Source organism: Sinocyclocheilus rhinocerous, unplaced genomic scaffold (genome assembly GCF_001515625.1).
Source record: "Sinocyclocheilus rhinocerous isolate Xijiao unplaced genomic scaffold, SAMN03320098_v1.1 scaffold688, whole genome shotgun sequence".
Lineage (NCBI taxonomy): Eukaryota > Metazoa > Chordata > Actinopteri > Cypriniformes > Cyprinidae > Sinocyclocheilus > Sinocyclocheilus rhinocerous.
The window spans coordinates 42,491-69,313 of NW_015651641.1; the positions used below are offsets into that span (position 1 = coordinate 42,491).

The 26,823-nt window shown below is 36.8% G+C and overlaps 1 protein-coding gene across 1 annotated transcript in view; it reads left to right on the plus strand.

The window, feature by feature from the left end:
- Positions 1-26,823, plus strand: part of LOC107713302 (A disintegrin and metalloproteinase with thrombospondin motifs 6-like) — a 91,495-nt gene that overhangs the window by 28,565 nt on the left and 36,107 nt on the right. The window contains exons 9-14 of the mRNA XM_016518763.1: positions 1,671-1,776; positions 3,594-3,740; positions 10,677-10,818; positions 17,934-18,041; positions 19,364-19,509; positions 24,609-24,672. Of these exons, the coding sequence (XP_016374249.1) occupies positions 1,671-1,776; positions 3,594-3,740; positions 10,677-10,818; positions 17,934-18,041; positions 19,364-19,509; positions 24,609-24,672 (713 nt within the window). The remainder of the gene's footprint in view (positions 1-1,670; positions 1,777-3,593; positions 3,741-10,676; positions 10,819-17,933; positions 18,042-19,363; positions 19,510-24,608; positions 24,673-26,823) is intronic.

Sequence of the window (26,823 nt, forward strand, 5' to 3'; positions counted from 1 at the left end):
CTTTGCATACAAAAAGTATTCTCGTAGCTTCGTAAAATTACAGTTGAACCCCTGATGTCACATGGATTATTTTACCGATCTCCTTGCTACGTTTCTGGACCTTGATCGTGGTAATTACATTGCTGTCTATGGGAGGGTCAGAGAGCTGTCAGAATTCATCAAAAATATCTTAATTTGTGTTCCGAAGATGAACGGAGGTCTTGCGGGTTTGGAACGACATGAGGGTGAGTAATTAATGACAGAATTTTCATTTTTGGGTGAACTATCCCTTTAAAATGAAGGAATTTTGCGTATAGATTTTTTACAGGTGTTTTCCTGTATTTTGAATTTTGCCCTTCATAATATTGTGTTGTATGGTTAACGGAAATGTCCTCATGTGCATTTTGTTTTGATACTTTTATGCTCCTTTTGCATCCTTTTTGATGCTTAGAAGCCCCATTTATTGTAAATGCAAGGAAAAGAGCAACCATTCCCTCCGAATTTCTCTCTTGTTTTTCTGTTTCACAGAAGAAAGTTGTATGAATTCTCATTAATGTATCAAAAAATGTGAAGACAATCCCAGAAAAGCACAAAATTAATCCAACATAAAGCGAGAGACTGTCACTTATAAATATATTTGCAGCATTTTTTTAAATTTTAAATAGTAACTCATTGATTTTTTATTTTAAATAACTCAAATTCATTCAAATTTATATAGTTTAAATTTTATCCTGAAAATTTGTGTATTTTATGCTTATAGGAGTAACATGTTTTTAGGTTATCAACATGATGATCCAAATCTCTATCAACCTCTTGCCAAACCTCAATTGTGAGTCGATTCTCCATTGTACTTCGCATAATGTCGAGTGTTGTTCGCTTAACTTTGTTGCTGTCTATGAAGAGTGTTTTAAATCAGTCAATTCTGTCACATTTCAGTCATCAAGCTGCCTATGTAGGCAGTGTACAGAAAGATTTGTAAAAGTTTTGTGAGATCCAAGTGCTCTATGTCAGTGCCGCCACACTTGCTACAAACGTTGCTACATAAAAACAGAGAGTAAATGTAATGTTTCCTTCATTCCATACCAATTAAATAACATGGCTGTTTTTTATGGCAAGGAAAATGACAAAAAAGTACAAACCTCTCAGAAAGCCAAGTCCCTGTAGGCTGGGGACCAAAACACTGTCAGTAGTAAATTTCAGCTTATGTGGGTTTTGTGTTAATACCCAAAAATTGTCAACTAAATCTCATTTGGAAGAAAACAAACATAACAGGATTAAGAAAACAATGATTTCTTTCACTCGTTTTGCAACTCTGAAACCTTGAATAATAAAAACATCTATATTTTAGGGGCACAAAGTGATGTGTTTTCTTGAATTCCGAGCTCTGGCTTGAATTACTAGGTGGTCCCTTGTTACCAGATGTAGAATTTATTAATCTAACCCCCTTGTCTAGACATTTTCCAGCTACAACATCAGTTGTTTTTTTATTTAATCGTCTAGCCGTCAAAGTTGACCCACCCCCTGGCGATTTAAAAAACGTTCGCATAAACTTTTCACCAGCTTCAAGTTCAGTGGTGTCGAGGTTAATGTGAAGAATCTAATTTTATGGTGGTGACTCAGTGTAGCACTTCTACACCTTGACCTGACCTCATGTGTGTGTGTGTGTGTGTGCTTTGTGTGTGTGTGGCCAGGTTTGGCATCCGTAGCCGGAATGTGTGAGCCAGAGAGGAGCTGTAGTATTAATGAAGATATAGGCCTTGGTTCAGCCTTCACTATTGCACATGAGATCGGACACAAGTAAGTATATTTTCTCTCTCTATTTGTCTCTCTGACCATTTGCATGAATGTGAATATTCATGGTTATATGGACATATGTGATAAAATATGATATATGTTAATTGTTCTTAATTAGTGGTGTTTACTAAGGCAGGCATCACTATTACAATTGCTTACTTAGTAGTTCACCCAAAAATGAAAACTCAAACCTGATGAGTTTTTTTTCTTCTTTTGCTGAACACAAAAGAAGATATTTTGAAGACTGTGGGTAACCAAACAGTTGATGGTAGCCATTGATGTCCATAGTATGGAAAAAAACACTATGTAAGTCAATGGCTATGTAGTCAATGAGTAAGTGATGATGGAATTGTCATTTTTGGGTGATCATCTTGTTTACAGTGAGTTTATACACATTTTTGACACTTTTATTCATAGAATCAAAGACCTAGGACAGGAAATAATTAGGGGAAAACGATACAAGAATGTAGCAAGCCAAATTCAAACTCACTCTTCCTGAATGAGCACCATGACTCATATTTTTTGATATCATAATAAAGTAAGAAAGCCTCTTTAAAGAATGAAATTCCTAAAAAACAGTTTGGTGTAATCTTTTGTGTATTGCTCAAGAAAATCTTATTTTAACAAAACCTTTGAAAATATATAAATATAATTTTTTAAAGAACTTTCTAAGAAAATTTTCAAATAATTTTTTTTTTTGTTGTTGTTGATTTTTTCCCTTTACTTTATCTTATTTGACACCTGTTTCAGAGCATTTAGTATCTGGTTAAACTGGACTGTGGGTAGCATGCAAAAGCGGTGCAACTGTTCAGTGAATGCACCCCTGAAGGACTTGATTAAAGCTCTCGGTGGTTGAAAAATTGCTCAATATTCTACATGTGACGCTTTCACGTCTCAAAATGTATTTGTGTCTGGATTGGATTTATTGTGGTCATTACCATGTATATTCCTCTAGCCAAAATGCAAAGCGTGAACTGCCTGCACACACATCATTATGCAAATGAACGTCTGGACAAATGAACCCTATCCTGAAAGCTTAGAAAAATAACCATGATCTATTGGTCTATGTAGCTTTTCGGCTAAGTTCAGCGAGATGGCAGTTTCCTCTATTATGTCTTGCGTCTGCTTCTGTTGTGGAGCAGTTGTAAAAATAGCTCCTGCTTCTTGTGGGGAAGGTTTCTCCCGTGTTGATTTATATTGAGAGTAGAGTGAAATGTCATAAATGTGCACCTTAAAAAGACACAGAGGAATTGTGTGATGTGGTGGGGGGTATGTTATATGCATTAGAGGCTGGTTTCTGCTTTTGGATAAACAACGAAAGCTTTGAGGTCTCGGCGTAAGGTGATCTGACTTTTTCATACAATATCCAGACAGATATGTAAGGGAACAAAATTTGCATGGCTCAAATGATGTACTGTATTTGTGGAGTTGCCGGCAAGGAATGTGGGTGAATGCTTCAGCAGTCTTGTACACCGATGGCCCGTGAGCAGATGAAAGCAGCTTGGAGGAAGGGGGAAAGGCAGGCCAGGTTCATTAAGAGATGACTACCCGATTGAGGTCTGCTCAAATGTGTAATTATTGATTGACAGGCCTGGATCAGGGTGGTGATTACAACTTTCACGTTCCTTCAGAGCTCCAGACAGCCTCTGGCCTTTGACCCGTCTATCCTCTTCTCACAGCTGTTACCAAGCCTCTCTTTACAGCTTAGCTGAAGGAGATGTCCTCCACTCCTGTTCTTTCAGAGCTGCCCAAGCTTGTTTGCTTGTGCGATGTGATTGACGTGATCCATCAAAGCTCATGATCTGCCGCTTGTCTCACAGTTTTGGCATGAACCATGATGGGATCGGGAACTCCTGTGGGACCAAAGGTCACGAGACAGCCAAGCTGATGGCGGCCCATATCACAGCCAACACCAACCCCTTCTCCTGGTCAGCCTGCAGCAAGGACTATATCACCAGCTTTTTGGAGTAAGTGAAAATAGCATTTGAAGAATGCTTGCTCTATTTGTAATATAATCGTATTTAATAGAATATAATCCATTATTCCATTTGCTGGTCTAATTAGCAGTGAGGAAGTCCCACAAAAACCTAGCAGAAGTATGAGTTTAGAATCACTACTTTTCAACCAGATGCAACTTTTAACTATTATCATCTAGTCCGAAAACATCATGAAATTGTAACCCTCGTTCTGCGAAAAGCGTTGCATACACTGCATACACTTAACCCCACTCGTAATGTTGGTAGAACCAAATGCAAATCTTACAAAAGTTGTGCAGAACAAGGTTTAACACTTTGGGTACACTTTTTGGCAACACTTTATTTTAAGGTGTCCTTGTTACACATACGTACTATTATAATAACAATTAATTATGCATAATTGCATGCAAGTAACCCTGAGCCAAACCCAAATCCTAACCCTAACCATATAGTAAGTACGTGTAGTTAATTAATATTACTCAGTACTTATATGTACAGTATAATTACACTGTAACAAGTACACTATAAAATAAAGAGTCCCACTTTACAGATGTAATTACATGCAGGTATTTGTAAAATATAAGTACAATGTAAAAACATGTATGTACACAATAAGTGCATTGTACCAAATGATTAATTTAAATGTAAGTACATAGTAGTTAAAGTGGTGCTATTATGCTTTTTCACTTTTTCAACTTTATTTAGTCTGTAATGTTGCTGTTGCTGACCATGAAAAAGATCTGCAACGTTACAAAGCTCAAAGTCCACTTCAAAAGGAGATATTTTATTTAACAGAAATCACTTTTCAAAAACTACTCGTTTGGACTACAATGCATATTTTCCAGGATTTGTGATATCACAATATCAATGAATGGGATGAGACCTGGTTGAGCTGCACTAGAGAAGGCAACGAGTGTTATCACTATGTCGGAGACATGGAGTTGAGTACTTTGTCCGCCTCTGCACTTAATATAAAGTGAGACCAAATAAAGTGTAACCTACTTTTTCTACTAAGTAAGTTTGCAAGTATGTCAAGTGCATGTGAAGTACATGTCAACTTATTCTGCTAAACCTAAACCTAAATTTGCGTCACGCACACTGTACATGGACCCTCGCATAAAAAGCAAAGAATACTTTGACATTCCTTTCTTTGACATGTAGTTGCAAAGTTACTTAGTTAGTAGAATGTCTAAAGTGGACTATCGAAATAAAGTGTAGCAACGCATTGTAAAATAAATAAACTTTATTTATACAACATCTAGGGTCGGGTAATTCTAAAATCTGACATTCTTTTACTATTTAAGTTAGCAAGTTTACAGGCACTTTAAACGTTTGATTTGCTTTGTGAACAGTTTTTCTGTCTGAAATCATAGCAGTTTGTTTTTTTGCGAAGTTGCACTAAAAGCCCTAGATATGCATTGTATCTCGGCTTCATCTAGATCAATCGAACTACAACTAGTAGAGGTGATGTATGACAATTATTTGATCACAGTTGTGTCATGTGACAAGATGCGGTCACAGTTCCTTTGAAATTGTAGGAATCCATGCGATTGGGAATTTTGCGGCATGGCAAAAGATTTGTTAGCGCAGACTTTGCAGCAGGTTCAAACTGGTCATGTGGATTCACTGTGTTGATGAACAGAAAACCGCTTGGTGTGAAAGTGACTTATGTGAGAGCATTGCTTCATAAATTGCTACGCTATTGATAATAGACAATCTACCTTTTTGCCCGCTAAATTTCTCTGAAATTTCACTAATCTGACCCCACCTTTAGACAGACAGATGAAGACTGCAACTCGACTACACAAAAACTTGCTGCAAATGTATTATAACTGTGCATTAGTATCGCCAAAACTCGGAATATCTTTCAAAGATCCCAAAATTATCGCAACAATGGCAGATATAGTGACTAATTTTTCCTCAAAAGTGCTCATTGTAGCATCCAGGTACATTGTAGATATTACTTTTCTTCCGAATGGATTGATAAAAATCTATACACCATGACTCAAAAATGTTGTGTAGCAGCAGTCCAGGCAGACTGGCCTTGTCCCAAATGAGGCCCTTAGCACTTTGATAAAGAGGCGTCTGTGAGCACCCTTCTGAAATCTAAATTGCCAAATGGAACATTTTAGCTAACTTGATTACATTTGGAGTGTGCAGTTAGTGGATTACTTTAATGGGTTTACTCTTTATTTTACTACCTATGCATAATGCCACTTAACAGTTGACTTAATTTTTTATGACCACACATATGTGCTGGATTTGAAAAAGAGTCGATGCATGGCTAGATGAGAGTGTGGAAGTTGATCTGTAGTAGGCAGTCATGGGCTAGTCTGTGAATTGTTAGCTTAACGTAAGACGAAAGAAAATAATAGCGGTTGCCATGGCTGTCAAAAAGTTTTCCTGGTGAATGACCTCATGGAAGAAGATTAACATCACAGCCATCGCTGGCATCAGAAGCTTTATCATCGTGTGCCAACTTCCCACACAAACACAAAGAAACGCTGCTCTGTTGGTTTGGGATGAACTCCCTGTTGTATAATCACACCGTGTCATCTGTGATTTCGGATTGAGCTTGAATACTAACCTTCCTTTTTTGGATTTGCTTAGTGCCGAGCAATTCATCAATAATGGACCTTCTCTGAAATCTCAGGTTGATGTAATCTTTGGCAGTGAAACAACTCTGCTATGATAATGCTAGTCTATTACCGCAACATCCCCATCTAGCAGATTCTGGATGTGTGGATGCCGGATATTTCCTCGCCAGAAACTGCTGTTTACAGTAGATTTTGACTTATTTTAGTGTGCTTATTTGTACACACAGTAGGAACTTTCAGCAAAGAAAGCAGCTTTTGGAAAAATGGCTAAAAACAATTTAGCCTGCTGTTTACTGCAGTCTTTATTTCTGTGAAACTCATATATCGGACAGGATAATTAATTGGCAGATATACAGTATATGCTAATTTTGAGATCAACATTGGCCAATTTACAATTAATTGTGTCAGTTTCAATTTGTTATTATGTCAACCATTGGCCACCTTGTTTTCGGACAACTTAATATTGTTTAACTTAAATTTTAGACACAATATGGATGGTTATTTTGTCTATTTTTTACAAATAGACAAATTCCAAATGAAGCAAAAGCAGCATCAACTGTTGAGTGTCATTGCACCAGAAGACCGACACAAACACAGTCAAACTGAGCGATACAAACTGTGAAGCCTCTGTGTTTTATACTAAATACCAGCACTCTTGGAACACTGCTTGTCTAATTAGATTTGAAAACCTGTTCTATAAAAATAGCTATCGATCGGACACTAGGTTAGACCTTGGACAAACTGTGATTTTTTTGTAATTTCCTATTCAGCTATTTGTTTTTGTGCTGAAATATTGTAAATAGTTACTCACTAAGTTTCCTCTCATTGCTGGCATATCTGCTTGCTGTAATGAAGTTTACCCAAGGAAGTTTTGTTGACGTGTCAAATAAACATGTCCATTTTTAAAGTGACCATTTTTGTCTTTCCCTAAAGAAATAAACAGTCTTTGTTTGTGTATTCCAATACAAGGGCACATATTCAGACTCATCTTTCTCCCCGGCGAGGGGATTATTCTACCAAAATACATGGGAAAAATAGAAAACTAAATGGATGAAACCAAATACAACATAGGTTACCCCCCAGGCTAGAGCTTATGTGTTTCTTTCCTTTCCAGTGTATTTGGTTTAGTTTTTAATTAGATTAGACTTCCAGTGTTGTGGTGGGAAGCCAGAGATCCCTGTTTCACCTAATGCTTCCTCTTGAATGCATTACAGAAACCAGATCCAAAGGATGTTTTTTTTTTAGACATCTAAATATATTTTTTAATACCTTTTTGTCAATTTAATGTAAGATTTTATCAACCACATTTAGCTAATTTATTATATTATAGGGGAACCCGGGGCTGATTGTCAAACTGTTTACTCTAGTGACTGTTGTTCAACGTAGATTTTTTTTTCTCTCCTCAGGACAGTGTTTTATATATACGTGGTAAATACTTTACAATGATATATATAGTATACAAAATATAATATATTTAATTTATGTTTATTTATATTTATAATGCAAATTATAATGTTGGAATTTTAGTTTGGAAGCTAAAATTCATACAAATTATTCTAAATTAAGAACTATATGATTTTAATGAGTTAAAGCCCCAGTGACAACTAGCTCCAGCCTCCAACATGTGAAAACAAATAGATGTAATTTAAGATTTAAAGTCACACCTTCCTATTTTCCATCTTCAGACCAATAAATGTGCGAGTTAGACACATATTCCTTGTAGAAAGTGTCTGAAAATGTAATGGCCAGTGGTGGATAAAGCACTTGAAAGCCACACTTAAGTAAAAGTATAGAAATCTTACCAGAAAAAGTAACCGTTTAGAATATTACTTGAGTAAAAGTTTTAACGAATGTGATATTTATTGTACTTATGTATGAGAAGTATATATTTTTTATATTAAACTTAAGTATTGAAAGTAAACACACAAGTAAATTCAAAATAGAAAAGGAGCAAATACATATTAAAATTGTTCTATATACAGTTTGAGCAGCAAGTTTGTGTTCAGTTTGAACTCTTTCTTCCATTTTGTATCTTTGGGTTACTTCATCTGGTACAAAGACTCATTCCAACATAAGAAAACAGTTTTTGCAAATATGGAATCTGCATTTTTGATTTGATTATTTGTACAGCTGTATATACAGTAAATAATGCACAAAAATCTTCTGTTCCAGATGCATACCACATTATTATTATTATTTATGTATTGTTTTTCCCCCTTAGTCTTAATTATTAAAATGTTCTTTCTGTTCTCATTGTCATATATGAATGTATGTGTGTACCGAAAGCTCCTAAAACACACAAATTCTTTGTGTGTTTGCACACACTTGGTGAATAAAGCTCATTCTGATTCTGATTCTGAAGTGCATTTAGATTCATTTACACAGACTGTTTAATGCAGCTCAGAGGGGACATGGATGCATTTAACCAGCTGTTACAAATGCATAAATAATATTTAGTTTTAAACATAAAATGTTGAATATTGATATTAGAAAAATTTTAAACATGAAAATATACTTGAAATGTGAAATTAAAGCCACCAGTAGGTGGCAGCATGTCATTGTTAATTAGCGAGTCATTGAGATTAAATCGATTCATTCAAAAGTTTGATTCATTCAGAAATTAAAACATTTGACTGTTTTAAAGAGTGAGTCACTGAATCATTCGCCCAAAAAACTGATTCATTCAATAAGGAAACACTGTCCTGTGTGTTGCTCAGCGGTGCAAAAAAGTGCAGTTTTGTAACTATTTTCATTGGCGAAATACAGCAAAAATGGGCATCTAAAATGTAAATTAATACTAACTTTATTAAACTTGCATAAAATCAATATTACATTTGTTATCATGCTGATATCTGGAGAAAAAATGGCACACTTAGTGTGATATAGATTAACTATATTAAATTATATAAATATAAAAGACATACAGAGGCATTTCGCTTTGCAGCAGACTTCTACCCAACAGTCAAAGCGGCATTACGTCACGAAAGTGTGGACTCAGAGGAAGACCGCAAGGGTTTAGGGTGCGATTTGGGACGGCGCAAACAACTTGACCCCGCCCTCAAACACTGTAGCATGTGCTGTACGCGGTAGACCAATCACAAAGGACTAGGCCATCTGACCAATCAGAGCAGAGTAGGCTCACGGAAAGGAGGGGTTTAGAGAGACTCAATCTCAGAACTGCTTCGATTTAATTGTTTACGAATCATTATATTACGAATCAAACTATATTAGGAACCTTAAAAATGGCATAATAGTGACAATTTAATAGAAATGTATCGGAGTAAAAGTATACATTTTAATTAGGAAAAATAGTGGAGTAAAAGTGCAAGTTGACAGAAATATTAAAACTTAAAGTACAGATTCTCATAAAAATACTTAAGTATTGTAACAAAGTATTATTACTTCGTTACATTACACCGCTGGTAATGGCATACCATCAGAGGGTTAGTGTGTCTTGGCTGATGCAATATAAACTCCCTCTCTTTAGAGGCAATGTTGCTTTTAGCAGCACATGGTGGGGTGGTTGGTTAACATGATTAGTTCAGTTGCAGCAATCATGCGAATGCCAGAACAGAACCTAGAATAGAGCCGCCTGCTCTCCAGCAGTATGAAATGTTAACGTTTATGTTGTTAGCGAGCCCACTATTCCCTCAGAGAGAAGGAGAGCGTATTCCGCGGCATGCTGCTGGAAAAGCCAGCGGGATAATAATTGACTGTTGTATTTCAGCGGACAGCAGCTGCGTGGGGCGGACACGTCTCTCAGCCGCTTGCGCACACCAGGGAGGGGGGAAAGCATCCGTAACGGGGACGCCGAGAATAAAACAAGATCCACTTCTGAACCCAGAATAAACACAGTCCAACAAAACATGCACTGCCTGGCCTCTGCTTTGGCTCTATTTTTTCACTTTGTTCGCTGCAGACGGAGCAGTGGCCCGTTTTTTGAGGGTTTCTGGGGAACGTTCATATTTCTAGCTGACTAAACAGACTAAACACAAGTTTGACTGGACGCGTGACCTCCGGTACCTTTTGATATTTTTTTGCTTGTTCAGCCTCTTTCGTCATTTTATTGGCTCTTCAAAGGATTCCATAGGAGCACCGCAGTACCATATAAGTCCAAATCTCAGCGTTTTATGGCCACTGTTTGTCAGTCACGCTTCCCTCATTTTGCGTTCTGTATTTTGCAGATTTCTTGCTTGCTAATTCCCATTAACAATACACCTTCTCTTTTCCTTTCATGTGAGATTTTGTCACAAGACTTTTTTCTCTTGTTGGACACAAATGAAACCTCTGTAGAAAAGCCAATCCCATTGAAGGTTTGTTTTTTTGACAGCTCAGGTCGGGGAACGTGTCTGGACAATGAGCCTCTGAAACGAGACTTCCTGTACCCCACTGTGGCTCCAGGGCAGGTGTACGATGCAGATGAGCAGTGTCGTTTCCAGTACGGCGCCTCCTCCTGTCAGTGCAAATATGGGGTAAGAAGGCTGCAACACACTATCATGCTCTGGGAATGTTAGTCTCACATAGTGACATTTGTTGGCTCAGACACCAAGAATTTTTGGCATTTTTCTGTCAAAAAACAGGATAATTCTGCTTCAACCATGATCATTTAAAAAAAATTTTTTAAAAATTACAAGATTTAAAGTTAATTGTGTGATATCTTTGCCACTAATGTCACCAAATGGCATTGCAAAAATAATACCTGTTTTCAGACAGGTTTCCCGAAATTGAGCAAATGTTGTTTTGTCGGACTCATACAACAACCTCACACACCTCAAGAACCAAAAATGAGCTATCATCACAACAAGCACAACTGTTCTGTAGATGCTTAAAAGTTATTTGAAAGTTGATAACGTAATAGATAATACTATAGATTTTGGATTTTTAAATATTGCGGAAATGTTGTTACAACCACTGTTGCCAACTATTTTCAATGGACAGTTGCTAGTCTGCTCGCTAAATGTTGCTAGATGGCGATATACTGACAAGTCGATCAGAAACTAGGACAAACCATATCTAGGGCCAGGTTTACTAAACAAGGCCTTCCACAGCCTCCCACATAATGGTGCAAATACCATTAAATTGTCTACCGCAAACCTTAGTAAATTATGTTGCGTGATTCATTTAAATATTCTCCTCCCATAAATTTTGCGTCTGAAAGAGACACTCCTACAAATGCATATGTAATGAGGTCAGCTACAAAAATGACTGTGTGCACGCCTTTTCATCAACTAATTTTTCATGGCACATCTTTAGTAAATCTTGACAGTAGGTGCTGGTATATCGGTGTATTGTTTATTATTGGTGTATAATGGTATATACCTGTACTTTTTTCCATAAAACTTGCCTAGTGACAAATCTGGCGACTACATATGTCGGTAGGCAATTTTTTTTTTAAAGTCACTAAATCTAGCAACAAAGCTGTTAAGATTACAGTGCTGGTTACAGCATTATTTGCATTACTTACATTAAATGTTTGGCAGTTGTGGCTAATAGCCCTATGCCAAATCCATGCCAACAATGGGCGAAGTCTGTTTTTAAGCAGTTTTTGGACTGGTTGTACTTTTACATCTTTGAAACACTTCATTCAAATGTACAGATTACATTAATTTAATAGCTGGTTTTGCTGTGGTTTTGTTTTCGTTGTAAAAACACATTATAGTATATTGATGTTTTGAGTCTACTTAAAGAAAACCTACCAGGTATGTAATCTCACAACATTTAAAAAATGTTTTTTTTTTTTTGGGTTACAGTTTATATAGGCATTGTTTCAAGAATGTTTGAAAGATGTTACTGGAATATTACTGAACTGCAACCAAAGCAATGAAGTGAAAAGCACTAAATCTTTCATGTAAATACAAATTTTTGTCCTAACCAAGCATCCTTGGCCAGAAAGTTCATGCCAGGACACGGAGTAATATAACAAACACATCAGGTGTGATCAGATATTTGCTACATTCTTGATGCTTTACCTGTGGCGTCCGAACCTGCTGTATATGTACTAAAATCCAAAAGCTGATTTTGATTCAGAAGGCTGTTTGGACATAGAGAGCAAGACCGCTACTAAAGAGCTCTGAGGAGACATGATGCCAGAGGTCAAGCAGTTATTTTTACCACTGACCCAGAGGAGACTATCCAAAGGACATGAAATGTTCAGCAGGCAACATTACAAGAAGAGCTTGTACAGCTCCGATGTAAAGCAGTGAGGGAAAAAAAAGTGCTGTGAGTGATTGCTGCGGTGTCTCATTTGGACTTGTAAAGAATAAATCGAGTTTAAGTTTTTGTAATATTTGACCTGATTGTGGAGAACTTTTGGACGCTTTGAGAAACACAGGTTATAGTAATCAGCTGAGATTATTTTCACTTCCTTTGAGGGCTAGAAATGAGGCTGCCAAGTTGATACTCTCTTGTAGTAGGTCACATGATGCCTTAAATGTTGTCGAAATTAAAGATCTTTGTTTTATCAGCACCTGAAACGAGCTCCGCCGAGCACCGTTTGAAGTCGGGCCACATATCTTTCAGAGAAGGCCCATACTTTAGGTTTGTTCCTTTTCCTGCCGAATCCTCAGACTTTTGGAAATGATAATGATTTTACCCAAAGAACAACAAACTTAAGCAAATAAACTGACACAGGGAGGGGAAAAAAGGCTTGAATGAAGCCAGGAAAATTAATGATCAATAAGAGACGGTGCTCTGCTTAGTACAAATATGCGGCTTTGCTTTCTACACCAGAAAAGAATTAAATTACCCGAGTTCTTTTGTTTCATTGAGAGATATATCCGACAGTGGATGAACGCATGCCAAAAAGAGAACCCTGTAATTTCTCTCTTAAGCTCATAACTGTGGTATAGATCAGCATGGAAGATGGTCATGTAAAGAAAAAAAGTCTCGCATTCCCTTGACTCAAGTTTAATACAACGTGTAGTGTTAGTGGATTCTGACGATCTTATTTTTTTCTGCCAACCATCTGTTTAATACATGCCTTTGGAGAATTATAACCACACCATTGGACAAGAGGTTTGAATTTGGTTTGGAAAAACTGTTACGGAGAGATAAACACACACCCAGGGGGTGGACGAAAAATTTGAAACCTAAAAATATATCAATATCAAAGACCTAATAAGGAGCACAGCCGCCTTTTGCCTTCGATTCTTCCTGGAATGCTATCATACACATCCTGAACGGTGTGGGGTGGAATTTACCCCATTCTTCAAGAAAAAAAAAAAGCTTGGGGGTCTTTAGGACAAAGGCAGTGGAAATCTATTTCTAAATCTATTTTGCTTCAGATCAGTGGTGTTTAGATCTAGTCACTATAGGGAGGATATGGAGGCATTAGACTTTATCCTGCTGTTTATTAAAACACCAATTACTTAGAAGTGTATATGGGGAGATTATCACCATGGAACACGTGAACATCATAAAAAGAAAGTATTTAGTGGCAGTGGAGAGCACCTAGTATGGTAAAGTGGTCTCAATGATTTCAATGTGTCTGGGTCATTTTGAGGCTGGACTTTTCTGATAATTAGGTATTGTTCTTTGTGTGGTTATCTGTACGAGTGAACTTGTGACAACTTCTGTGCTGAGTTTGTCTATGTTTTGCATATGATGTCTCAAGACTCACTTGGGTCGTTAATTAACTCATTCATACATATATACATATGAGATTAATGAAATACATACATAACATTACATTTTGCACAAAATGACTCAAATGTCATAATAATATTACTCATTTTTACTCTTTTATTACAGTTTTGCTGGCATGGAATCTAATTTTAATCAACGAAAATAAGAATTTATTTGACAAAAAGTGCAAAACTGAACAATATTTATCTATTATTTACTAACAAAACAGTTAGCTCATGGTTCAATACATACCTCGTTTTATTTATTTTTTTAATGACGGTTTTCAGTTTGGTTTGGTTCAGTTCGGTTCTGATGGCTTGGCACATCAGATTGTTTCAGAGGTGTAAAGAGTACCTGAAAATCATACTTTAGTAAAAGTACAGAAAACTTACAGTGAAAATTACTCCATTGCAAGTTACCACTCACCAGTTCCAAACAACTGATTTTAACAGTACTTAAGTATTTCTTCTCTATTGGCTTACCGCTTAGATTCAAACATATCATATACATATGAGATTAATGAAATACATACACAACATTACATTTTGCACAAAATGACTCAAATGTCATATTAATATTACTCATTTTTACTCTTTTATTACAGTTTTGCTGGCATGGAATCTAATTTTAATCAACGAAAATAAGAATTTATTTGACAAAAAGTGCAAAACTGAACAATATTTATCTATTATTTACTAACAAAACAGTTAGCTCATGGTTCAATACATACCTCGTTTTATTTATTTTTTTAATGACGGTTTTCAGTTTGGTTTGGTTCAGTTCGGTTCTGATGGCTTGGCACATCAGATTGTTTCAGAGGTGTAAAGAGTACCTGAAAATCATACTTTAGTAAAAGTACAGAAAACTTACAGTGAAAATTACTCCATTGCAAGTTACCACTCACCAGTTCCAAACAACTGATTTTAACAGTACTTAAGTATTTCTTCTCTATTGGCTTACCGCTTAGTCACTTTGTTTAATGAACTACGTTTCTTTTGAATTACTTCGTATACCTTCATTATCCTTGTACCTAAACATTGTCTGTCTCTCTGTCTATCTATCTATCTGGGATGCCAAAATTCTCAAAATAATATTGAACTGTTCGGTACAACATCCACGGTTCAATACATGAAAATTTTTTTTTTTTTGGAACAAGGCTACTTAATTACACTACATTCTGCATGGCACCTAGCTTTTTCTGCAGCAGTTTGTTACTGCTACAAAATAAATTATATCGCACACTACAGCGCACTGAAAGTACTATATCTTCTGCATTTTGCCCTTACCCAAACTTGTCAACAAAGCTACTTTACGTGAATGTGACTTCCTTAGCAAGTGGTTGTGAATCACAGGTGTTTTATATAGGAGATATAAACATGACTGCAGCCGGCAATGAGGCCAAAACCAGTACATCCAGTGCAAGGCTTTGACTTTTTAATTTTACTGTACATTATTTATTCGTTATACTTTAGAGACCGTTTTGAACTATATTGTTTTTTTTTTCCCGTGTTGAGTTTTAATTTGGTTTTTAAAAATAATGTTATTGCTCTCCTCACAAATCAACTCTTTCTTGTTTTTCACTGGCATGTTTCTTTGACTAGTGCATCTCTGAGCCTATATTTAGTTCAAGTAAAACACAAATGAAACAGCGAGTAAAACACAACAACACCAGACAAAGGACTGAAGGGCTTAAATACACTGGAGCTAATGAGATAATTAATCGACAGGTGAACGGAATGAGTAATTAGACAGAGAAACTAGGTCAAATGACAAAACAAGGAAGACAGAACCAAAACACAATGAAAACATGATACAACTGAACATAAGTGTTACATAGATAGAAAGAAAAATTGACTATATTTAAAGGATATTTCCATCAGAAGACCAAAACTATGACTGAAATGGAAAACTGTGTAAAATTAACACAGATAGCAACAAATCTAAAAAAAATTTTTATATGCCTATTCCATATTGAAATTATTATTCCAGCCCATTAGTGCTCCATAAGTTTTACATTTTTAAAGCTATTCGATAGCAGTAATTACTTTGGTCTTAGTGAATTCGGCCCATTTTTTTTAGTGCTAGCCTGCACTCCCAGCTTAAAGCCATCAGTGCCGGAGTCTCGCTGGTCAAGCCTACCCCTCTGACCTTCTCAGCATGGCCATCTTGAATGGGCCAGCAGGAAACCTTATTAAAACCAGCCGCAAAGCTGGAGCTTTTGCAACCTGAGAGTGGCAGTTTGCCGCTTTATTTAATCTGGATGGGCTGGGCTGCTGAGTCTTATTTACTGACCTGGGGTCAGCGGCGGTGCTCCCTATCATAAGTCTTTTTCATGGGGGCACTTCTCCTGTGAAGTTCAGGCTCTAAAGGGACCTGGTGAACTTTAATGGGAAATCTAATGCAGGGTCTACAAAGCTACACTTATAATGTACAGAAAGCTTTATATCTTCCTATGCTCAAACTTCAGACCCCAGCATGGCTCCTTCAGAGCACACGGAAGTTAGTTCTTTGGTGCTTTTGTCAGCTACTTGTAAGGCTGTTCTAACAAATTTAACCAGACAATTTCAACCTCTGTACTGATACATAGTGTAAATTGTCCCATTTCCAGATGGGGCAAAGTCTTTAGGAAGAGTCTTATTAAGTTATGTAAATTTGAGGGAATCCTACTGATTCTGAGACATGATGAGCAACAAAATCTGCATATCTCACACGAAATTCCCAATCACATGGATTCCTGCTGAGATGACTGCATTTTGTCTGTGTAATTTCGTGCAAAGCTCACCTTAACACATATTTTACTAGGTAACCTGTTCTTGTATGTATTTGAATCTGTTCAAATCAAGCAACAGTCATATGCAGTGAATTGTGGGTAAATGCAAGTAAAAAGTCAGAATTAAGTAATTTGTGACGATTAGCATGTTGTATTAAAAAGATACCTTTCTGAAAAGACTAACAAATATCTTTTCAAGCTGGTTAGTGCTGTTTTGGAGCTGATGAACCAGTATACGGTAGCCACAGTGTTTACCGTACCAGATATATTTAGCTGGTGAAGCTAGTTAACTAGCATTTTGTGGTAACATTTTAGTTTTGGCGCTCAGTGCTTTTCATATATCACAGCTGTTCAGTGTTTTTAACCACAAGGTTTTTTAGGTTTCAGACATTTAAATAGACATTTCAATTAAGTACTAGCAAAAAAGACATTTATAGTTTGTTAAATACAGATTGATTTCTATGGAAAGCGGCGATAATAATCCTTTCAATTAAAATTTGATGATGTGTTTTATTTAGGGTTGCAAAGGGGTGGAACATTTCCAGTAAATTTCCCGAAACTTTCCTAAAATCACTGGAAGATTCCAAAAAATCCTGGAAAGTTTCCAAAATTTCTGGAATGTTTCCGAAATTTACTGGAAATTTTCCACCTTTTTGCAACCCTAGTTTTATTCATATCAAATACACATTGTGTAGGTGACTGTAAAGTTTACTCAGTTCTTCTCCCAGTTCACTGGCCACTTTCATGTATTTCGGGAGAAATGGGTGAATTTACATTGTTAATCCGACAGATCCACACAGCAGCGTCCAGCGTGCATTATAAATCAACTAACATGGTCATTGTGAGGTTGTGTAAAAGACAAAAAATTTATTTACACATCTAACATTCAGAATAGGCTATATCATATAGTTCACGATATTGTTAACAAGTTTTTGAATAAAAAAGGAAAAGCTAAATAAAAGTGATACATCTGTCATACAGTGCTATTGTGTCTGCATGATGCATCGTCATGGAAATAATAAGATGATGAGTATAGATTAAACCCCTTCCCGACGGATGAGCCCCCTCATGAATTGTGAATGCCCCCCAGTCCGTGTGTCCTAGCGCCACACTATGCTGGTCTTGTGTCCATTTTTTCTGGTCCCTCTTGAGAACTGATATTTCTGACCAACTTGCTTTTGCCTTCTTTCCTAGGAAGTGTGTAGAGAGCTCTGGTGCCTTAGCAAAAGTAACCGCTGTGTCACCAACAGTATCCCCGCCGCAGAAGGAACCCTGTGCCAGACCAGCACCATTGAAAAGGGGGTAAGTCCTTGTGCCATGAAAGAAAGCTTTATGCAATGAAATGGCAGGTAGTGGGAAACGGACTCCTGGCAGATTAGAGAAGAGAATGGCTCCGGGTGTGGCGTTTGGCCCTGCTCTCATCGCACCAGATATGGGAATAAGAAAGCCTATTCCCAGTGTTCACTCATGCACACGGCGTTTGGGTCATCAGTTCACATTTCTGCCTGTCCAGGTTAGAGAGTCAGTTTTAACAAAGATTAGAGTGGCCATTGTCCTCATTCGTAGGATGGCTCAAGAGGAAGAATGGACGAGGACCACGAGCTGTCGGTCTATGTTACCATTCGCTCACTGGATCTATTTATTGCCAAGCTCTTGTGCGTTGTCTTGGACAAGCAGCGAGCCCCAGGTTGAGCCGCTGTTTTTTTTTTAGCGGGTGGCGTACTTATGTCTGCCCTGGCTGAGTCCGCATCAAAGGAATACGAATGTCAGCCATTTCTCACCCAGCGTGTAATGGAGTGGAGGCCCTGCCAGCTCCAGAAAGACGAGAAATGGAAAGAAACGGGGTGACCACACATGCTACTGAATGTGATTTCCACCAACGGCACTGATAATGAATTTGTCACGTCGTAAAGAATGACTGTCGAACACTCCAGGAAGCACAATGCCAGAAAGCCGCCCATTTCAAAGCAGAGTTCATTCTTAGAGCCAGAACTTAAACTACTGACACAGTTGCACAGTGATGACAGTTTCCAGCATCTCCAATCCCTTTCCTCGTGTCCCCTGGGCTGGATGGATTATGAGATTTGAGAAGATTCCATGTGGTCCTGAAGCATTACAAAGCCTTGAGTCTGTTTTTATTCTGGAGTGGATTCAGATTAGGGACAGTAGGTGAAGACACTGTTTACAAAAAACAAGATTTAGCCTGGAGACGTCTCTCAAATGAGAGCTGCGCTTTACTTTAGAGGACATAATGATTACAATAAGGTTCAGAAATTATGTAATAATGAGCAAGGGAAGGTTCAGTTACACTTTACTTGAAACCTGTGTATATAATGCATTAACTATGTCTTGTAATGCACCTCATAATGCATTACATGATCTCATAAGTAGTTGTAACCACAGTTATAAACATTAAAACTTACCTTTAGAAAGTATAATGCTTTGAAACACGATGAACAACCAATTTCATGTGTAACAATAGATCTGCGAATATTCTAATGCATTTTGTTTATAAAAAGATTATCATTTATCATTTATAAAAAAGATATAGTGCATTGCAACATACTTTATGAATTTCTAAGAACTTTTTCTTTAAATATAATTTCTCTGTATCTGTGTATTAGTGGTGTTATCAGGGTGAATGTGTGGTGTTCGGGACGTGGCCGCAGAGCGTGGACGGAAGCTGGGGACCTTGGACCACCTGGGGCGAGTGCAGTCGTACCTGCGGCGGCGGCGTCTCCTCATCCATGCGACACTGTGACAGCCCAGCGTAAGTAGGCAAAGTAAGCCAGAACAAAACTGAACAGGTCCCTATTTAGTCCATCTCACTACAGCTCACACTAGTCTCATTTCTGTCTCACATTTCTGCATAAATATGTGCACAAATCAAAACTGGATTGATTATACAACATTGGCTGGGACATACTATTAAAGGGTTAGTTCACCCAAAAATGAAAATTCTGTCATTAATTACTCACCCTCGTGTTGTTCGAAACCCGTAAGACCTTCGTTCATCTTCGGAACACAAATTAAGATTTTTGATGAAATATTTTGATGATTTTTGATGAAATATAATGAAATAAGCAGTGTTGTGGAAAGTTACTTTTAAAAGTAATGCATTACAATATTGCGTTACTCCATAAAAAAGTAACTAATTACGTTACTTAGTTACTTTTTATGGAAAGTAATGTGTTACGTTACTTTTGCGTTACTTTTTAAATCTGGACAGGGCTTGCTTGTTTGTTTACTACAGTAACATTTTCTGATTTCTCTCAACATGGGGACAGGAGTTCAAATACAGTTACTTATTTGAAAAAGTAACTCAGATATTCTCTTGTAAATTAAAAAGTAATGCGTTATTTTACTAGTTACTTGAAAAAAGTAATCTGATTACGTAACTCGCGTTACTTGTAATGCGTTACCCCCAACACTGGAAATAAGCATGTGGCGACGCTGACCCAGATCCGGCATAATGACGTCATCACGCCGGATCTGTGTCAGCGCCGGCGCCACCACACGCATGGTACTGTCGTGAACACGCGTCCAAAGTGACGCAGTAGAGATGGAATTGTGTTCCGAATTGTGTTCCGAAGATGAACGAAGGTCTTACGGGTTTGGAACAACACGAGGGTGAGTAATTAATGACAGAATTTTCATTTTTGGGTGACATTTACATTTACTGGTGTTCAGAAATATTTCCCAAAAAATTTTTTTCCCAATTTAGCAATGGCTTCAAGTTAGTCATGTGAATTCGCTGCGCTGGCCAACAGAAACCTGCTTGCTTTGAAAGTGAATTCTGTGTGAGTTGCTTCCTTCATCACTACAATATTAACAATAGACAATGAACCTTTTTAACCCACAAAACTTCGCAAATTTGTCTGCATCATTAGGGTTCACATGCAGATTAGTATGCATCGACCCAACTGTTGCAGTTTCAGGTACACTACCTGTCAAAGTTTGAAATAATTATGATTTTTACTGTTTCTGAAAGAAGTGTCTTATGCTCAGCAAAGCTTTATATTTGATCACAATTACAGAAAAAACTGCAATAATGTGAAATATTATTTCAATTTAAAAGAATTGATTTCTGTTTGAATATATTTCAAAATGAAATGTATAAGAACCATTAATAATAATTGAGCATCAACAATAATTGATCAAATTAAGCACCAAATCAGCATGCTTTAATGATTTCTGAAGAAGTGATGGCTGCTGAAAATTCAGCTTTGCTATTACAGGAATAAATTCTATTTTAAATTATATATTAAAATAGAAAAAAATTATTTCAATTAGTAATAACATTTCTGTTTTTACTGTATTTTTGAACAAATAAATGCAGCCTTGGTGAGCATGAGAGACTTCTTTCAAAAACATTTTAAAAATCGTAATTCCAAACTTTTGACCGTATTTTTACTGCAGAAAAGGTGCAGCAATCACAGGCACTGTATTAAAAATGTTATTAAAGTAATATTTCACCCAAAAATGAAAATTCTGTCATCAACCACTCACCATCATGTTTCAAACCTGTATTAATTTCTCTCTTCTGTTTAACACAAAATAAGTTGATGATAGCCATTGATTTCCATTGTATTTTTTTCCGTACTGTGGAAGTCCATGGCTACCAGCAACTGTTTGGTTACCAACATTCTTCAGAATATCTTCTTTTGTGTTCAACAGAAGAAAGAAACTCATACAGAACAAGTGCAGAGTGAGTAAGTGATGACAGAATTTTCATTTTTGGGAACTATTCTTTTTTTTTTAAAGAACCCAAACTCAAGTTTGTCATGCCAAAATAATAGATATTTGATGGTCCAAAACGATTATTATTTATTTTTTTTACTTTTGTTATTATTTTTTCTTGCCAGTTTCTCCAAAGATTTCATAGGTAGCCGCAGGAGCTCAAAATAGGTTTTGATGTAGATGGAGTTTACGTTTCATTCCCGGTGGTTGGTCTATCCTTGCGCTCTCGCTGCAGACAGTGGAGGGAGTGTGGCCGGTGTAATATGTAACACCTGTGTAAGATGATCGACCCTTAAAACCTGGCTACCCGAGAGAAAGGAAACCCAAGCACTTCAAGCCAAGCTGCCCTGGAAAGCATTCATTAAGAGCGGTCCCTGAGAAAACAGCACAACCAGCCGCTCTCGGTGCCAGACGGCACGGGGGGAGGCGGAGGAAGATGGCCAGAATCACCTAAGCCTTGGCAAACCTCATTACACTGCCCTCCTGGGTCAAAATAACCTACGGAGAAATGGCCAAACAGCTCAACCGTTCACTGAGAGAGACCTGGATACATTCATCAAGTATTTATAAGACAATGAGAAAGAGTGCATACTGCCCTGCTGGTCATAACAACCTGAACAGACACTGGAGATAGAACAAATGTCTTGAGCTCTCTGTCAAACAAATACAAATGGAAACTGCTTTTCATGTTTGCTTGTGGCTTGAGGAGTTTTCTGAATGTCCATTTATGGACCTGAAGTCAACCTTGATAGAACACGTAGATACTCAAGGGGCTTATTAGGGGCCCGGTTATTAATTATGGGGATTATTGTTTATAGAATTGGAAATCACTGGCCTGAGGGGCATCTTGCTCTCGAACAATGGAACTCAATGTAAGGCTGAAATGAATTACACATTAGTTTTAACAGGATATATCAGTGATTTTGGCTGAAATTATCCCTTTAGTAGATTCTACGTAGCAGAGATGCTTTTTTTGTGCTCCTACTGGCATAGAGTGGAATTGCATATATAAATATAGCTGCAAGTGTAGATGACAGGCTCTAGAAAAACTGTGGCAACATGCATTTAAGTGGGTAAATATAGTAGGACTACTTCAAAGTCTGTTTTGAGTGCCACACTTCCTCCTACCAGCTGGTGGCGCTATGACCCTGAACCACAATTGCCTCATTCATGTGATCAGCTGGCATGAACAACCGTACAACCCCAATTTTATCTACAGCAGACAGTGCACTTAGAAGATATGAGACTCTTCCAGTTTCCCTTTTTTGCCATTAATTTATACTCTTATCATGGCAACACTATATGAGATATCAAAATCCACATTAAATCCAAAATGGCCGACTTGGCAGAGCTAATGGTTGTCATTTTGAAAGTTGATGAGAACAACATATGTTTTGAGTTTTGTGGCTAGGTAAAACTGACACTACAACTTCAGTCGAAAGGGGGCACTTACAGACATTGTACTACAATATCCAGGTGAATTCGCAATAATGGGTCCCAACACAAAGATGTATTTCTGTCAGGACTACTATCGTCAAAATGATTGTCACTTAGCATACAGTTTGGATTTGGCGGTATGGTTCTGTTCTGGGTAAAAACTCCCTGCCCATGAATGAGCCTGTCATGAATGAGCAGGGAGAGCAGCAGTAACCCCTTAGGGTGAACAGAACAGAACCAAATGCAGATATCATGAATGTTTTAAATTATATTTTAGTGTAACAACATTATTCAAGATAAAAGGAGTCGGATTCAGGAAATGAGGAATATCAGAAAGCCAAGTCCTGACTGTGACGAAAGGAGGAGCTGGGGATGGAGGAGGGTAAATTGCTCCCGAGCAAGTGATAAAGCTGCTGAATAATACTGAATAGACCTTATACAGGAATGCCGTGATGGGCGTTGTATTCCTATAGGTAGACGTGGATCAGCTGAGAGTCAGCCGATGCAAACTTGACTCACGTGACCTGCCAGAACTAACGCTTGATTTGCTCACATGACCCAAATAATTTAATGAATCAAAATTATTTTGGTAAAATTTTGTGAAATGGGTCTCTAGATGATGCATGCCATAATTTCATGTGAATTGAATAACCTAGAGGGAGTTGGAAAATGCTGTATGTCATTTCATTATAATTGGCATATTATAATTAATAGTCCAATTAAATTATGCTATTATTGGGCCAACTAGTGTCGCTTTGTGTAGTGGGTGGGATTTGGGACCAATTATTGAATGATTGTTTACAAACAGGTTTCCCAAAAAAACGTCTACTGACACTTTTTTTTAATTTTTTTTACAAGATGTTAATTTGCAATTGCGAGTTAATATATTGCAATTTTGATTTTATATCTCGCCATTCCGACTTTTTTCTCAGAACTGTTAGAAAAAAAGACTGAATTGTGAGATATAAATTTAGAGATATTAATATGGTGACTTGGGTTAATAACAATGCTGCGATGGAAAGAGGCCAAGTTGAGTCGCAAATTAAAGTTTAATTGGCTTTAGGGCAATAATGTTTAATTACACAGTGCACATAATTTTTTACATCAATTTTTTAGAGGGGATTTTTTTTTTTGTAATTACAAGAGGTAAAAAGACCATGAAAAGTGATAATTTTGTATTATTTGCAATTGCGACTTAATATATCGCAATTTTGAGTTTATATCTCACCATTCCGACTTTTTTCTCAGAACTGCTAGAAAAAAAGACTGAATTGTGAGATATAAATTTAGAACTGCAAGTAAAATGTCAGAATTGTGAGAACTGTCACATAAAGAAGTATTTTTAATGTTGAAAAAAATGACACACATTTCCTTTAAACTGATCTGAGATCAGCACAGAAGAGCAAAGTCAACACAGATCTGAAAGATGGCTATGTTTGTGTGATCCGATGACCTGATCTGATCTTTTGGACACTAAACTTCTGCAGAAGACCTGGAAGTATGTGTTTGTGTGTGAGTGATGGGCATGTTGAGATTGAGGTTACTGGACCATTTGCCCTCCTCTGCTAAAGCAAATGCAGCACAGATGCTGTCCGGTGTTGACTGGAATGGTGTGTGGATGCGTTTTTTACTTCGATTCCCCGTCTCTCATGATGATACCTCATGAGTCTTTTTTTATTCTTTCTCTTTCAGACCGACAGGTGGAGGGAAGTACTGTCTCGGAGAGAGGAAACGCTATAGATCGTGTAACACTGACGTGAGTTACAACTCAGTTTTTCTTTGTCTGTCAGCAGAATCATTTTGATTTGTTTTTTACTTTAACAGCTTCTGTGACAATTAGAAACAACCAGTATTGTTTCTATTATTACAATTTAAAACATCTGTTTTTTTATACTATATAGATATATATAACAATTATTTTAAATATGTTTTAAAATTAATGCTGTCAAAATTAACGCATTAATGCGTGCAAATTAATTTTTTCCGTTTTAACGTGTTAAAAATATTGGACCCACTTTATATTAAGTGGCCTTAACAACTATGTACTTACATTTAAATTAATAATTTGGTACAATGCACTTATTGTGTACATACATAACGGTACAGGTGATGAGGGAGGTTCAGTTGAACAACAGTGAACTGCGGTCAGATGAGATGTCAGGCCATGTCAGTAAAAACTAACTTTCTGTCCCATCAGCCATTATAATGTGCTTGTAGTGCATGCTCTTCAGTTGCACACACAAATGCGGCGGCGCACGCTGCAGGCTTTATCATTTCATTTTAAAATGCAAAAGAAACTACGACCATGCAATGCTATAGTTGTGTTGTCAGGTAAGTCATGAAGTTACCAAAAAGACGATTAAAACTGCCTTAAAACGGCATGCATGTATTTGTTATATATGAGTCAGATTTAAGAATATGTTTCTGAAATGCAGTGGTTTTCGAAACTGTCCTCGTCTGGAGCAGCCCTCATCTAAGTCTCCCTCATCTAACACACCCGATTCAACTCGTCAGCTCATTAGTGGAGACTTTAAGACCTGAAGAGGGTCAGAAAAGGTAAAGAGTTGTGAATTATAAACCATAATGTTGAATGGTTATAGTCAATTGTTAAATATTAGAAGAAAAAAAATTTAATATTAAAAATGTACTGTCTTTATATTGTTTCTACATTAATTTGAATATTGAATGTGAAATTATTGCAATATAAAAGTACATTTAAAACTTTAATGTTGCAACTTTAAAACTTTAATGGTGCAATTAATCGTGATTAACTAGTTAATTTTTTTTAATCGATTGACAGCACTTTTTAAAATGTAATTTACTCCAGTCTTCAGTGTCACATGATCTTTCAGAAATCTTTCTAATACAGTATGTTGATTTTGTGCTTAAGAAACATTTCTTATTATTATTAGGGCTGTCAGTCGATTAACATTTTTTATCTAAATAATTACACAATGTGGTGATTAATCAATCTATTTAATCGCACATCAAATTTGACTGAGAAATTACCCACAAAAGATCATTTACAGCCATTATTGGGTTACATTAGAAAAGCATGAAATCACAAAAAGTAGCTTTAGAAATTTTTTTTTTTTTTCCATTTAAAATTTTTGGGTGAACTATCTATACATTTAATATTTTTTTATTATTAATATGGATTTTTATTTTCTGATTTTTTTTATGAATATATATTACATAATTTTTTTAATGAAATGGTACTCTAAATAAGAAACTAAAACTGCCAGTAGATGGCATTAAAAGTCTTAATGAGTAAGTCATTGAGTCATTCATTCATTCGATTTGTACAAACTGCCGATTGATTCAGGAATGAAGTAAATGGCTCTCTTTATGAATGACCCATTGAATCATTGGTTCACACAATTCATTCAAAATGCAGATTTATTCAGAAATTGTGTGTTGCTTGAACGAAGCAAACGAAGCTTTTGAAGTGGACAACCAAGGGTTGAAGACCACTCTCTGGCGTGTTTATGTGGGGCATTCCAACGTCTGGATTTATTATGGCTGTGGCTTTGAAATTATTAAGTCATTGAGGATACGGCCCCCCTGTGGCTCTGGTTCCAGCCGCGGCCATTGTTCAGTACCAAGCAAAGGTCTGCTATCATTTGTTCTGCTTCTCAAAACAATGAGCTAATCTGCACCCCTTCGCTCACTGCTGACTCCATGATCCGCCCGTTTGCATGGTAACTTGGGTTAATAACAATGCTGACATGGAAAGAGGCCAAGTTGGGCAATAATGTTTAATTACACATTGAGAGGTCATTACACAATGCACTTCATTTTTAACATCAATTTTTCAGAGAAGGGATTTTTCTTTTAATTACAAGAGGCAAAAAGACCATGAAAAGTGATCGTTTATATACACAAATGAGTCAATTCAGTCAGAAAT